Here is a 15,696-nt window from a genome sequence, read left to right as displayed (position 1 = left end):
TCAGATTCCTGGCTAGATACTTTTGTTACACGATTAATATAATGAAATGAAACAGATTTTTGGAGATTTCGGGTTAAATTGTCAAAACGGATATTTCATAATTCCATAATTCTTTCAAGTTTTGATATGGCGAATAGGCAGCAGAAAACATGTTACAGTGTCCTTGACCTTCAGAGTTAATGGCACGACATCTAAATACAAAATACGTCTCCCAAGGGTTCTATATCATTGAGTGAGTGAGTGAGTGAGTGAGTTTGTTTTAGGCCGCTTTTAGCAATATTCCAGCAATATCACTGCGGGGGACACCAGAAATGGGAATCACGCATTGTAGCCACGTGGGGGGAAACGAACCCGGGTCTTCTGCGTGACGAGCGAACGCTTTAACCACTAGGCTACCCGACTGCCTCGTATATCACATGTTCATCATACAACGCAATGTTTATCCAAGCTGTGGTAGACGCGTTGAGGATCACTTCCTTTCTTGACTAACAAGATCTTTTTATTAGACAACTGCATTTTGATGTCTATTTCCGGTCTACGTCTCGTGACTTTGATTACTGCCATATTTGTAACAAAGACATATCTTATAAGTGAGTGAGTTTAGTTTTACGCCGCCCTCAGCAATATTCCAGCTGTTTGGCGGCGTTCTGTAAATAATCGAGTCTGGACCAGACAATCTAGTGATCAACAGCATGAGCATCGATCTGTGCAATTGGGAACCGATGCCATGTGTTAACCAAGTCAGCGAGCCTGACCACCCGATCTCGTTAGTCGCCTCTTATAAGTGACTGAGTTGGGGTCAACAAAGAAGATGACTTTTGTACACTATCACAAAGTTTCTGAATGACTAAATTCAAAGTTACTTTCAGTGTCGAACCTTCGCTCCTCTTAAAGGACCTTTATAATGCTTATCCATGTGAATACCGAATTTTAATCTAAGGTCCAGTGTTTAGTTTTCTTCTGGTTTTGTATTCGAAATTTGCATGTCTATTACAATCCAAGATATTATCATGAACAATCATTGTTTCTAAGATATACCGTTTGCGAATTTTGTGTGATTGTAGTTTTACTCCGCACCTATCAATAGCAATAATCAAGCAATATAACGGGGGGCAATATAACGATTCAGGATCAGACAATCCAGTGATTGATATCACGAGCATCGGTGCTTAAAGTCACGTGTTTCGCTTGATTTCAAGTAAAATTATCTTTATCTACCCATGTTTATCGTAAGAGAGAAAGAGTGAATTTAGTTTTACTCCGCTTTTTGCAATAATCCGCTTTTACAGCAATACCACGTCGGGGGAACTTATCGTAAGAGGCGAGTAACGGGATCGGGAATTCAGGCTTGCTTGAAATTTAGTTCACACTTGTCGTACTGTGATGATCGCTGCTCTTGCGAAGTCACTGGATTGTCTGGCCCCGATTTGAATAATTACACACTGCTCTCATTTATATGTGTAGCTGAATATTACCGCGGGGCAATATTCAAAGACAACCATACATCCAAAACACCCAAGCACTAACTGTCCTGTATGTGGAGTTCTCGGATTAACGGGGTCCAGACTAACTGCTTCACTGTATGACATATTGAACCTATACTTGGCGTATACAGCGTAGCGTGAGCGTCGCCTGAAACGTACGGCGTCTTCGAAGAGTTTGGGTAAACAAGCGTTGTGTACAGACCAACATGTACGTACTGAAGATGAGACGCTCATCGAGGGCAATTAACAATTCTGACAGTACATGTACATCAACTACAGAACACGTGGTCTACCGAACATGTGTTTGTTTGTCATCAGCGTGATGACTGTTGGATAACAAACATACAATGACTGATATGTTAGATATAGTATACATTATACATATATACACATGGTATATATGCATATGCCTACACATGAGATAAAATAATACGCGTCTAAACAGATGGACGCGCGTTGTTATTGTCCAGGGAGCCTTCAAAATGCTGAATTAAACTACTTGAACTTTTTAAATTAAGTTCGATGAAATTACAGTGTTTGTGACGAGGCGATCAATCAATTAGTCAACGATAACGAAACAAGCCCCCTCCCCTCTCATACACGCACGCACGCACACACACGCACACGCCAAAACAAATTTGAATTTAAATAATTATTAAAAATACCCGTCGAAATTCAAGTCTTTCGTCGGCTTCTACGCATAATGACCTCACAGCAAGAATGTAGTCTTGTATACGAACTCGATGTATACTGAACCCCAAAAATTATGATGAATATTTTCTAGTCATTTTAAAGAAATTGTCTACAAAATTAATGACTAGTTCCAACATATCCGAGGCCTCACACACGTTCAAGGTTTTTATTAAATTATATATCTGCGAACGTGCTTCCTGTTCATTACGTGTCGCGCTAATATTAATCAAGAGTGACAGTTATATCAAGTACAACGTTCTACCTGTCAATCAGTGTCAGGCATGAAATAGATTACAGTCATCACCAGGTGTAACTAAATACACACTAAATTAGTGTGTTTAACCACATATACACGGTATGCATCCGATGAAGCGGAACCAAAAAGAATGCAAGTGATTCATAACGGAGGTAGGATCTACGCCGAAACGAAATTGCAATAATATAGTTGTCTATCCATACAAAATTGTTCCTCTTCACCATACTAACTTCTAAATGCCTCTTAAGAAGTCGATGAAGACTTGTTTGATGAAGATACCACCATCTGCACCGGAACGTGGCTTTAACGCCACAAGGAAACTGAAATCCTTATGTCAACCCGTGCTCATTCAAACGGCGACATCTTAACTTGCACTTAACGAGATTGTATGGTGTTTGATCGATCACAGGTACCATTTCCGTACCTGGAATAATTGATTGTGTAAACTTGGAGACGGAGGAAGAGGGTCCACTTACTGAGTCAACTTTTAACGTAATTGGAAGTCGAAAGAATTGTTGTTAAATGTGATTATGTCTGTTTTTTAAGCAGCGCTCATTCCCGAAACTGTTTGTGTAAAACCTTTGGCTGAGTTAAAGGAAATGTGTTCAGTGAAGACTGGGGTAAGACGTCACCACATGACCCCTGTCATGTTTGAATTGTAAGTTTGTGCCGAAAATATTGATTTTCAGAGATAAAGCGTCAACAGTTGTACATTATCAACTTTAAAGTTTTGCAACAGCTCAACCAAATTATGAAAGTAAAACAAAATCATCTTAAGTGAGGGATGAGTACGGTTTTACGCCACTTATAGCAGTCTTTCAGCAATATGACGGCGGGAGAGACCAGAAATGGACTTCACACATTGTACCCATGTGGGAATCGAACCCTGATCTCCGGCGTGACGGGGTACGCTTTAACCACAAGACTACCGTATTTGCAAGTGCTGACAGCGCCAGACAAGAGTTCACTTTGGGATAAAATATCGCTAAGAAAAGCTTTCAATTCGAAATCAAACACGATACAGTAAACTAGAAGGAAGAGTTTCTTTGCCCCCAGGGTTTCTGTCGGGTGTAATTAATTTATACTTTCCGTTTGCATTATCGAGTGTAACTGTTTCCACTACTTTGTAAGGACTAGGTGGTACCATATATGGTATAAGAAACAGTTGGTTATAGGCCTTCAAGTTTGGTCCGAGATAGGTGGGTTGGACTGTATGTTATCTGGTGTGGCTACGGATACAAGGTAAATAACACTTACGTAACGAGGAAATCAGAGCCATGTAATAAACTCGTATCACGTTTGCTCGTGGACATGCATAGTAATCCGATATATTTGATGCATATACTTATCCTTGTATGACAGCGACTGAGTGAGAATAATTTTACGCCGCGTTTAGCAAAATCACGACAATGTCACAGGGACAACAGAAATGGACATCACACATTATGTCAATGTGGGAATCGAACGTCGGACTTAACGGGTCGACCGAACGCTTTGCCAATGAGGCTACTCCACCACCCTGTTAACGTGTGGTAGGCATCCCTATCTTCAGTTTAACAAACATGGGCGTCACACATTATATACTCATGCCAATAATGGTTGTCACCCCCTTCAATTTTTTTAATTGGAGAGGGGTTGGGGTTGTGAGGTGTGTGTGGGGTTGGGGTGGGGAGGGGGGTGACAACCATTATTGGCATAAGTATACATGTGTATATGCCAGGCCTTAACATGTCGATTGAAGGCTTTGTCCACAAAGCTCCCCCGCCCCCACCCCATATGTGATAGGCATTTGGAGATTGTTCAGTTTTATTCGAAATAAAAATGGGAGATCAGGAATATTTCTTATTGAATTGAGTAGTATATTTTCTGCTTTTAGGTCAATAATGTTACAGGTGTTGCTAGATAACGTTACCTATATTACAACGACATCGTTAACAGAGTCGCTCTGTAGACATCGTGGTTTGCGTCTATGCATAATATTTCTGTTGTTAGGGTTAACCGAAATTAATATTGGACGGTCGATATAATTAAACGTGTAAATATTGAAGTTCAAATGGTAGCCCCGCAAATTATATTTGGGGGAATATATATGACGCGTCTACATATGATAGTACAATATTATAAATTGAATCAATAATATTGTGCTTTTATGGAAAAAAACAACATGTTACTATATTTTGAATTGCAAAACAGATTGTGGTATTTGTGAACTGCTCTCTCTCTCTCTCTCTCTCTATCTCTCTCTCTCATTAATTCTCAAATTACGTACCGCCCTCATTGTAAATTTATAATTATTAATCTGTCTAATTATGTATCTGTCCCTGTTCTCCAATATTCATAACGAAGTTGACAGTATTTGACAAATATCAACACACTGCAATATCATCAATATCAACACGCGGGTACCTTCATCAATATCAATACACATACATTGCAATTTTCTGGAAATAAAACATTTCTGTAAGTAACTGTGTAGCAAAGAACATTACAACCACGAGTCCAGATTGAGATATGGTGTATACACTGTACCTGTAGTCCCAGAAAGGAAAGTTCCGTTGGTCCCCCGTCTGTTTCTTGTGGCCGTACGTCCGTTGTAGGTACGTCTCCATGCTTGTCTCACGACTACACGGGTACGAGGGAATATCCGAGTGGTTGTTGATGCGTCAACAGGTATATGTTTAGATCACTGCTGTCACCGTCGACATAACGACTTTTTAAGTGTGTCACACTTTCAGTAACGGTCACGCACTCCTGTCACAGATTGTCACATATAGGTAAAACGTTCCACTCCAAACTTCACAACGTTTCCGCGTATACTTTTAAATCCATATGAAATAAAATGGCGTCGTCTATCAATGCGAGTCAGACAAGTTATCGCAGCCGTTCCATATCAACACCGTCCGTCACTTAACCGACATAATCTGAACAAGGCGAACTCGCTCCGCACTGCTTGGCGAATAGGACTCGCTCAATGGTGGATTAACAGCCAAGAAGCTACCAACGGTGAACTGATCTCCTAAACTCCACACACTGTTTGAATTCTCTCATACCTTATCGCCTCACCGCTGAGCTCCATACAGCGCCAGACAGGTAAGCTGAATAGGGTTAGCGGTAAACAAAGCCACTTTGGACTGTGACGTGAATGGGGGGCTGTGTACAATAAGACAGGGGTTAGGGGAGCGAGGGTTGTCAGAGCGTATACCTTAATGCCGTATTAATCTGGCTATGTGCCAATAGTTTATATATAACTACTACCGATAAAGAATGCCCTGACACCTACTGAGGTTGACTAGGGTTAATAATGAAGGCAAGCTCTGGAACAAAGCCGCGCGATATTACAATGACCTGTAATGACTGGGAATAAATGAAATCCGTATTTTGGTAAGTGTTTCGAGAAATAGCTAGATTGTATCTCTTATTAATACGTTTGTTTAAGTATGTAGTAGTGATCTGTGTAGACATCGTGTGGCGAACTGTCTGTGAAATGGACAGAGAGCTGAGGTGACAGCCCAGCGAACTACTGCGGGAGATTTATTAATTTTCTACACACTGATATAAGATTAATCTGTCATGTTGTCGAAGCCTTGCAACCCTAGTGTAAAGGTCAAAACATGACACCATGTTTTGGTAAGGAATATAGTACCAGGAGTATGACTCAACATGTTGCTTGTTTGTTTGTTTGTTTATTTATGTGTTTGTTTGTTTGTTTAACGCCGCACTCATTGATCAACATCATGAGCATCGATCTACGCAGTTGGGATACGATGACATGTGTCAACCAAGTCAGCGAGCCTGACCACTCGATCCTGTTCGTCGCCTCTTGTAAGCATGGGATGCAAAAGACCTCAGACAATATGTAATGTTGTATTCTGATGGTTTAAGCTTATTTCAGTTTGGTTCCAATTCACACCAGCACCAGGCCAGTGTCCGGCTATGTGAAACCGGCCTGTGACTACTTAAACCAGACAATTCAGTGATTGGTATTATGCGAAACATCTCACGCAGTCGGAGTAAAGTGCAACGCTTGAACCACCAAACCTTCCCAAGATAATTTTACTGGCTTTTTACTACTAACGAAGAGGGAATCCTTCTGACAAGGAATTTAGACCGTGGGACATCTGATCAACACTTAGAAATACAACTAATTTTTAGATGTTTTCAATAGTTTGAAACAGAAAAAAATGGGATAACAATAATTGTGATTGTATGAAATGTTTAGTTCACATATTGAGAGAAATTCAAATATTCAAACTATGAGAATATGTACCAGTGCAGCTTCTTGTCCCTTTAACGGGTATTTTGGTTGTACTGATGACAGTTTAGTGCTAGTCCACTTACATAACTTACGGGGCGATGGGGTGGCCTTGTGGTTAAAGCGTTCGCTCGTCACGCCGAAGGTCCGGGTTCGATTCTCCACATGGGTACGATGTGTGAAGCCCATTCCTTGTGTCAAACGTCGTGATATTGCTGAAATATTACTAAAAGCGGCGTAAAACCCAACTCACTCACCGAATACTTTCAAATTGCCTTTAAGAAACGCCATGATATTTTACGTGCGTTTCATAAATGTATTGCGTTGGGGCGCCTGGTCCATCTGAAACTGACTGACTGAGTTTTGGTTTTACGCCGCTTTTAGCAATATTCCAGCAACATCACGGCGGGGGACACCAGAAATGGGCTTCAAACATTGTACCCATGTGGGGATTCGAACCCGGGTCTTCGGCGTGACGAGCCAACGCTTTAACCATTAGGCTACCCCACCGCCCCGGTCCATCTGAAAGAAGTACCAAAATGCAAGTGTAAATTCTTAAGACTTTCACGTGTGAGGTCCGACTAAGAGGAAATTTTGGATACAGCGATGTCTTTTCAAAACACTTTTTACCTTGCGTTTGGAGAGAGCCAGATCAAGAAAGACGAACTTAAGAAACGTAGTTACGAAAATTCGAGGGCATAATTGAAAAAAGATGCCTGCCAACTAAGTTTTGAAAGAAGAAATTTGACGAACATAACTTCCCTACGACCCCCTACGGGAAATTTTCTTTGATATTCACTACACATACAACCCTTGAAGGTCTGGGTTAGAATATTGATCTTCAGTAGCCCATGCTTGTCGTTGGAGGCGACTAACGGGATCGTGTGGTCCGGCTCGCTGACCTGGTTGACACATGTGGAATCCATTTCTCTGGAACCAGGAATTCTTCTAATCATGGGCGATTTCAACATCCATGTGGACAATCATGCTGATCGCATGACTAAGATGTTTAATGAATTGTTGAGTACATTTAATCTTGAGCAACATGTGACAGAGCCCACTCACAGATCAGGCCACACACTCGACTTCGTCATTATTAAGGAGATGTCACAGAATCACAGAAGTTATCGACGAACAAATGTCAGATCACTTTGCTGTTCACTGCACAGTCGATGTTGACAGACCAAAACCACAGCGGAAGAAGCTGCCATACAGAAAAACTAGGAACATTAACATTGCAAATTTCTAATCTGATGTTGATGCTGCTGACTTGGTCCCTGCCCTGTCCAAAATCAGCAATATTGATGAGAAGGTTGCCTTGTTTGACCATTCTCTGGAGGTGACACTCGATACTCACGCACCAATGAAAACACAAACTGTAGTAGTACGTCCTCACACATCCTGGTACAACGATGACATTCGAGCAAAGAAGAAGACCATGCTTCTGAGAAACAGTGGCGTTCTACAAAGTTAGAAGTTCATCGTCAAATCTTCAAAAAAGCTCGATATGACGTCAATGATGCCTTGAAACTGGCTAAGCAGAACTTCGTACAGAAGAGCATCAAGCAGAGTAAAAACAACTTCAAACAGATGTTTGCTCTGGTGAATAACTTACTTGCACCTAAGACTAACTATAACCTTCCCGATCATGACGACAAAGAAGAATTGGCTGGGAGATTTGCTGAATTCTTCCACACAAGATTCACTCCATTCGACAGGAACTGGAACTGAAACGCCAAGTTCACGACATCACTACACTGGAGTCCTTGGACAGTGTCCCAACAATGAATTCACTCAACTGGACCACTCTTGGAGAAGTTCGAGACGTAATGATCAAGTCCAAAACCAAATCATCTTCACTAGACCCAATTCCAACATGGCTCACAGAGTCTATAATTGACCATCTTGCTGAAGCAATCCTGGATATCATCAACACATCCCTTGTCTCCGGTAAAGTACCACGTGCCTTTAAGCATGCCTTGTGACACCAATTCTGAAGAAACCAACACTTGATCCAGTGAACTTTAAGAGCTATAGGCCGGTATCTAATTTGTCATTTTTATCGAAGTGTCTGCAAAGAATTGTTGCTAAGAGGCTCCTTGATCATCTTCACGCTAACAATCTCTTGGAAATCTATCAATCAGCATATAAATCCAAACACAGCACAGAGACAGCTCTTGTGTACATTCACAACGATATCATGACTTCAAGGGACCATCAGCAAGTTACTCTTCTAATTCTCCTGGACTTATCAGCGGCCTTCGTAAAGATCGGTGACAAAACCTCAATACCATCATTGGTTCGTTATGGAGTGCCACAGGGTTCTGTTCTGGGACCCCTTCTCTTTAGCATGTACATTCTACCAATTGGAGACATCGTGAGGAGTCATTCCCTAAAATTCCATCTATACGCTGACGATAATCAGTTGTATATTTCCATCAAACCATCAGAAGTTTCACAAGGAGTTCATAAGATCGAACGCTGCATTATGGATATCCGGGAATGGATGGCTGTCAACTATTTGAAGTTGAACGACAGCAAGACTGAATTCCTTGCCATAGGCTCACGGCAACAGCTGGAGAAGATGCCACCTGGAATCACACTCAAGATAGGAACTGAGGCTGTGAAGACCTCAAACTTAGCCAGAAATCTGGGCATCATCTTCCAGTCCAAAATGGCCCTAGATGAATATGTCAAGTCCCTCTGCAAGTCATGCTTCTTTCACATCTACATCATCGGCAAGATCCTCAACTTCCTAGATACTGAGACAACAAAGCTCCTAATGCAAACACTTGCAATCTCAATGCTTGACTATTGCAACTCGTTCATTTGCAACACGACATCTTGAACACTTTCTAAATTGCAGAAAATTCAAAACGCAGCAGCTCGTGTGGTCTCTCGAAACCATCACCATGACCATATATCGCTAGTTCCGAAATCCCTTCACTGGCTTCCAGTAAAGTACAGGATCTACTTCAAGATTCTGCTACTGACGCATGACTGCCTCTACGATGACCAGTTCTGTGACTACCTTCGCCAGCTTGTCCATCTGCATGTACCCACCAGAGCTCTTAGATGAATAGATACGATAAGACTAACACAGCCAAGCACTAAAACCTCCATTGGTGATAGAGCCTTTTCTGTAGCAGCACCAGCTCTATGGAACAATCTTCCAGTCACCCTCAGACAAACTGAGTCCCAGTCACTTTTCAAGAACTTGCTCAAAACCCACTTCTTCAAAATGGCTTCTGAATAGAACTCTTTTCACACTTACTGTGTTTTTAACGATGTAAAAACGATGCGCTGTTGAGCATCTGTGATGGAAACTAGGCGCTATACAAGCCAATTATTATTATGGTTTACAGATTAAAGATGAAAATGTAGCAGAGAGGGTTTGGGTGATCCTGACACAGTCAGGCTGGTAAGGCTCATCATCAGCTCAGGGCCCTCTCCCCCCTCTACACGCAGCCCAGACAGCGAATGGGACTTCTCCCAGGAAATATGAAGGCTCCCCAACACTGCAGCCTTCTGCATTACCCAGAGTGTCAGAAGGGCTGTGCTCCCGGTGGAGAGCCAGACACTCTCCTGATCTGCGCCAAGAGATCAGGAGGTACCAAACCAAGGGCACCGAGAACAATGGGGAGCCTGACGACAGTGTACTTGGGATACAAGCGAGACATTTCAAAGGCGAGGTCCGCATATTTATCATGCTTTTCCTGAATCTTGCTAATCACATTGGTGTCAAAAGGGACAGAAAATTCAATGATATAAATAAATTCATTGGCTTTATAAAAAAGGACAAGATCAGGTTTGTTGGCTGGAATTCTTCTGAGGCTGTATATGGGCCTATTCCACAGAAGTTTGAGAGCATCATTTTCCATGACGCCCTGGACATGTTCAGGGTCGTACCATGGACGGACTTCGGAGTCAAAGCCACCGACATGGCGGAGACGGTAGTAAAAGCAACGAGCCATGTCATTATGTCGTTTAAGATATGCTGTTTGTGCCAAGGACGGGCATCCACTGACAAGGTGTTGGACAGTCTCTGTAAATCCATTACATAGTCGACATTTCATATTGATGCTTTCTTTAAGAATCACATTTTGGCGATTACGAGTGGGAAGTGACTGGTCCTGAGCAGCAAAAAGGAAGCCCTCAGTTTCACATTTAAGACCAGCCGACTTCATCCAGGCGAAGGAGTCGGTGGGATTGCTATTCTGTTCCACACACTGCATGTGCACACGATGCAATGGCTAGCTTCTCAGAAAGCTTCTCCACAAAAGACCGACTCTGGGCAGACTTGGTGAATAACTTCACCTGGTTTACTCCCATCGCTGTACCGTCCAGCAGCACATTGCCATCAGCAAAATCAACCTCAAATTTCAGATTCTGTCCAACAACCTTGGCACGCTTAAAATAGCTATGGAATTCCTTGTTTTCATCATGTGTCTTGACATGCATCACCAGAGGATCATCCGATAAATAAATATGTGCAAAAGTACACAATAAAATTCTGTCATGAAGAGCCTCCACATTAATCAAACCCCGACCTCCAGAATTGATTGGCATATATAAACGGTTAAGAGAGGAAGGAGGGTGGTGGGCTCTGTTATCAGACATGATCCTTCTGGTCAGGTGGTCAAGACTCTGGATGTCTTGTTTCGTCCAATCAACTACTCCAAAGGAATAGGAGGGACTGGCACAGCAAAAGTATTGGTGGCTTTGACCTTGTTTCGAGCATTTAGCTCTGAGCTCCAGATTTTCTTTAAGCGAGATTTGTACCCGGCCCGAAGTTTTTCTTGAATTTGGGCATTCTGGAGCTTGTCTCGAACTTGCATTCCAAGATAGGTGTAGGCCTGATCTTCCACAAGATGCTCAATAACTCCTCCTTCCTGTAACTTGACCTATCCACCATTAACTACCTTGCCACGTTTTAAATGAAAAGTATTACATTTGTCGAGTTCAAATGTCACGCCAATATCATTAGAAAAGGACTCGACAAGGAGAACCTGCTCTTTCAAATTTTAATCTCCTTTGGCAAGGAGCTCGATGTCATCCATGTAAAGCAGATGAGTAAGCGGTGTTAGGGATCTGTGCTGAGGAGGTCCAGGATGGTAACCCTCCTCTCTATTGAGTAGAAAGTTCAAAGGATTTAAAGACAAACAAAAAAGCAAAAGACTGAAGGAGTCTTCCTGGAAAATTCCCGTTCTGATTGGAATAGATTCTGAGTGCGGCGTAAAACTTAACTTACTCACTCACTCACACATACAACATGAATTTTTAGACGATGTTTCAGGAAGCCTTTTGGTATACTAGGCTTAAGAATAGTATATGCACAGAATCTATGAGCCCTTTCAATTTATGTTTCATTTAAATATTCATATGTAAATGGTCAATACTCACGCCACTTTAAACACAGCTTTTTACAAACAAAGCCAGCTTAACTGATAATATGGTCTTGGCGCCGGGTTCGAGAGAGAAAAAATACCGCATCTACTATCCTGGTACTGGTCATCCTACGTCTAACTGGAGGGGTCGGGAGAAGGAAAACCCACGTGCTGTAATAACCCGATGCTTTAAGAAACTCATTTGCTATACCATCAGGTCCAGGGGACTTATTGTTAGGAGAATGTAAAATGTGAAACAAAACTTTCTGCTAAGTAATAGCAGCATTAAGTATTGACACATCAGTAGCATTTACAAACATCAGGTTGGTCAATACAAAGTAATGATAGAAAGTGATCAAACCACTGATTACATGAGATAAATGAGGGAAGACTGTCACGCATTCTATATCGTTTCAATAATTTCCCAAATTGGCTTGAGTCACTGCTGGAATCCACTAGTTTCTGTCTCTACTTACACTGATAATTCTCCTTTTTGGATATGAATGCCTTTCTCAATAGCTTTTACAGTTGTCGAAATATATCCAAGTCCTGATTATTGTCTCTATGCGCACGTAATGCAGAATATTTATCGTGTTTTAGTTGTTGCAGCTCTGCATCCCACCAGGGGGCTGTGATCTGTCCCTGTGTTTATCAAAGCTACGATACACAGTTCTAGTATGGGAAGCAGTTTGTTGTACGGATTGAATATACGATTCCCTCCAAGACATGCACAGAACATTAAACAAAACATGCTCGAAAACGAACACACTAGTATGATAGGACGACCGAAGTAAAAATGCAGAACAATTACATACATACATGCAAGCAAGCAAGCATGCATGCATGCATGCATAGATACATACATGCATAGATGCACGCACGCATGCATAGATGCACGCATACATGCATGCATAGATACATACATACATACATGCATGCATGCATCGATGCACGCATGCACACACTCTCTCTCACACACACACACACACACACACACTCACACATACATACATACATACATACATACATACATACATACATACATACATACATACATACATACATACATACATACATACATACATACATACATACATACATACATACATACATACATACATACATACATACATACATACATGAACTAACAATTACGCATTCCTATAGAGGGGCCATTAGCGACGAAAGAATCATGGAAGAAAACAAGCTCATGTTCGAAGGCCTGACACAATGGTTAGACAAAAATGCAAACCAGACGCACTCCTAAAATGAACACCAGTACTTGTCACAACCATCACAAGCATTCGTCACAACTCGCCCCTTGTTTCTGTATTTCATCGTCTGTGACGTCATTAAACAATTGAACGTGACGTCAATGAAGAAGGCCGTCACTCTTGCTTACTGTGTTTTACTGCACAAAAGTACATGAAAAAATATGGATGATAAAGAAATTATTACACCCTCAAGTGTGTCATACGATGTATACACTTGCTCGTGTAACAATCTCTATATCTAACACATTTTAAACTATCATTTAACACTCTAAAACACTATGATGCCAACCGACATTGCTACTCCTAACTCAAGCTATGCTCAGAGAGTACCTGAAGACCTACGATGGGAGACATGGACACCGGATACAACGATCTACCAAATGAGATGTTAGCAGTGCAGCTACAACAGACAACTATTAGACTGCGGATGTAATTCATCATAAGTTGCATGCTGTATCTGTGGACAACCCGAAACAGACCACTGCGACAACATATACACTGTGTTATCGATAATCTACATATATTATACTCAATTTTGCCTCGGGAAATTACCCTCTTAAGAAAAAAGAACAAACTGAAAAAAGGTTTACTGGAAAAACATGTGTGTGTTTCAATGGATATAGGTTTATTAGTGATCATTAATGATCAGCCAGAGGTAGATCTAGGGTTTAGCAATAGGATAATTGTGTGCCAAAAAGCTCTTATAGGGATAGAAAATAAGAATGGTGCGTAGATTTGTCTATAAACGACACTGTGATAGCTATATTTACCTGTAATACTGCCAGTTTTCTTTTAATTATGATAAAAACTTTGACAATAGAGTAAATGCAACAAAAACATTTGATTAAATCACATTCCACAATCGTAAGATCTTCCTTCTTAAACCAGAATTCATTGTACGATTTCGACTATATCAGGAACCAAGTATACTTATAAATATAGGAACACATGAAAATTCAAGTGTTCCTTTAATATTTTCCAGTTTTCATCACCAAGTTTGAATAGCGCTGTGGGAGGAAATCTGAAATAGGTAAAGTGGTGTTCCCTTAATTGTTTCCTTCAGTATATAAAGACGCATTAATACGTGTGAGGTATCATCTCATCTTAAAATGTTTGAAGGAATCGTGTATCATAACTATTTTATTTGTGCTACAATGACTACCTGCTTTGATTTTGGACATATCTACAATCTCCAAACGACGCTGAGAGTATTTAAGGCAAGTACAGTGTCAGTGGTCTAGCTTATCTTAGTTAATTTATAACAGAACGGATTATCTTCTGTCAGTAGAAACTAGCATGGATTTGTTTAATGATACAGCAATATAATATTGATGGACAATTTCTATTTGAAGCATTTCATTGGTCACCTGATATTTACTACCTCAGGAAAGATAAAGATTTTCTCATTTGAACCGATCAACCTTCAGCTCTTGAAATGAACTCCTCAGTGTCAGGCGATGAGTATCAGTACATTTGGACTGTGCCCCGACAAGAATCATTGACACGTTTTGTGTTGTTCACAAAAGTCTTCAAAACGATGTTGCCTTGGTTGAAGTTCCTGTTCCTTGTATCATGTACCATGTATCCTAATACTGTTGAATCCACAAGCCCACCGATCCAGTCTAATCTTCAACACATACTTTATGGACAGTGTCGTCTGCTACTGGAGCCGGCAAGCTGTCAGCATGGACCATGGGCAGTACAAATTTGCGAAAGAGCTGTTTCACAAGTAGTCATGAAGAAGAAGGAACAACAAACGACTATATCACAGCCTAAACATGAACTGAAAGAAAAGGACAGAAGAGAAGAAAGGGGTCATTCTCCTACGGTTGGGAAAGAACCAGTTCAATCAACTTTCCTTGGCGCAATGACTTCTAAAGTGGGATGTTCCCTTTTTCCGAGTCACAAACGTCTAGTATTTGTACTGTTGAGACGGGCATCAATGGACTTCATAGCGTATGACAGTTCAAGAAATACATTTGACACGTTTTTGCATTTGAAAATTGGTAATGCTATCAATGTTGAGCTGGATTCCTCCAAGTGTCATGTCTACGTCCTGAAGAGGAATATACTAGATCTTCTCCGATTTCGGATAGGACCCGGGAAAGCAGTTTCACAGGAAGTATTGTGCAAAAAGGTTTTTGCTTTTGCTGTTGACTGGAAGAAGAAAGAAATATATTTGATGCAAAGTACTTTTTCTCGACGTTTGCTAGTGCTATCTCTGGATGACCTGAAGGAACGGATCATAGCAGAACTAACAGACAGAAAGTTTCGCACTCTGTGGTATGATGCAGGCATCAGGAGCTTGTACTGGTGGTCGCGATCCGGCCTGAAAACATACAACCTCAAC

At 41.1% G+C, this 15,696-nt stretch overlaps 1 protein-coding gene across 1 annotated transcript in view; it reads right to left on the bottom strand.

Annotated features, from left to right (window-relative positions):
* Positions 1-5,391, bottom strand: part of LOC124256880 (protein FAM124A-like) — a 52,095-nt gene extending 46,704 nt beyond the window's left edge. Inside the window, exon 1 of the mRNA XM_046690849.1 lies at positions 4,963-5,391. Within this exon, the coding sequence (XP_046546805.1) occupies positions 4,963-5,042 (80 nt within the window). The 5' untranslated portion in view covers positions 5,043-5,391. The remainder of the gene's footprint in view (positions 1-4,962) is intronic.
* Positions 5,392-15,696: the final 10,305 nt, after the last annotated feature.

Source organism: Haliotis rubra, unplaced genomic scaffold (genome assembly GCF_003918875.1).
Source record: "Haliotis rubra isolate DU_JTF1 unplaced genomic scaffold, ASM391887v1 Scf641, whole genome shotgun sequence".
NCBI lineage: Eukaryota > Metazoa > Mollusca > Gastropoda > Lepetellida > Haliotidae > Haliotis > Haliotis rubra.
This window is presented reverse-complemented; position numbering and strand designations above follow the sequence as displayed.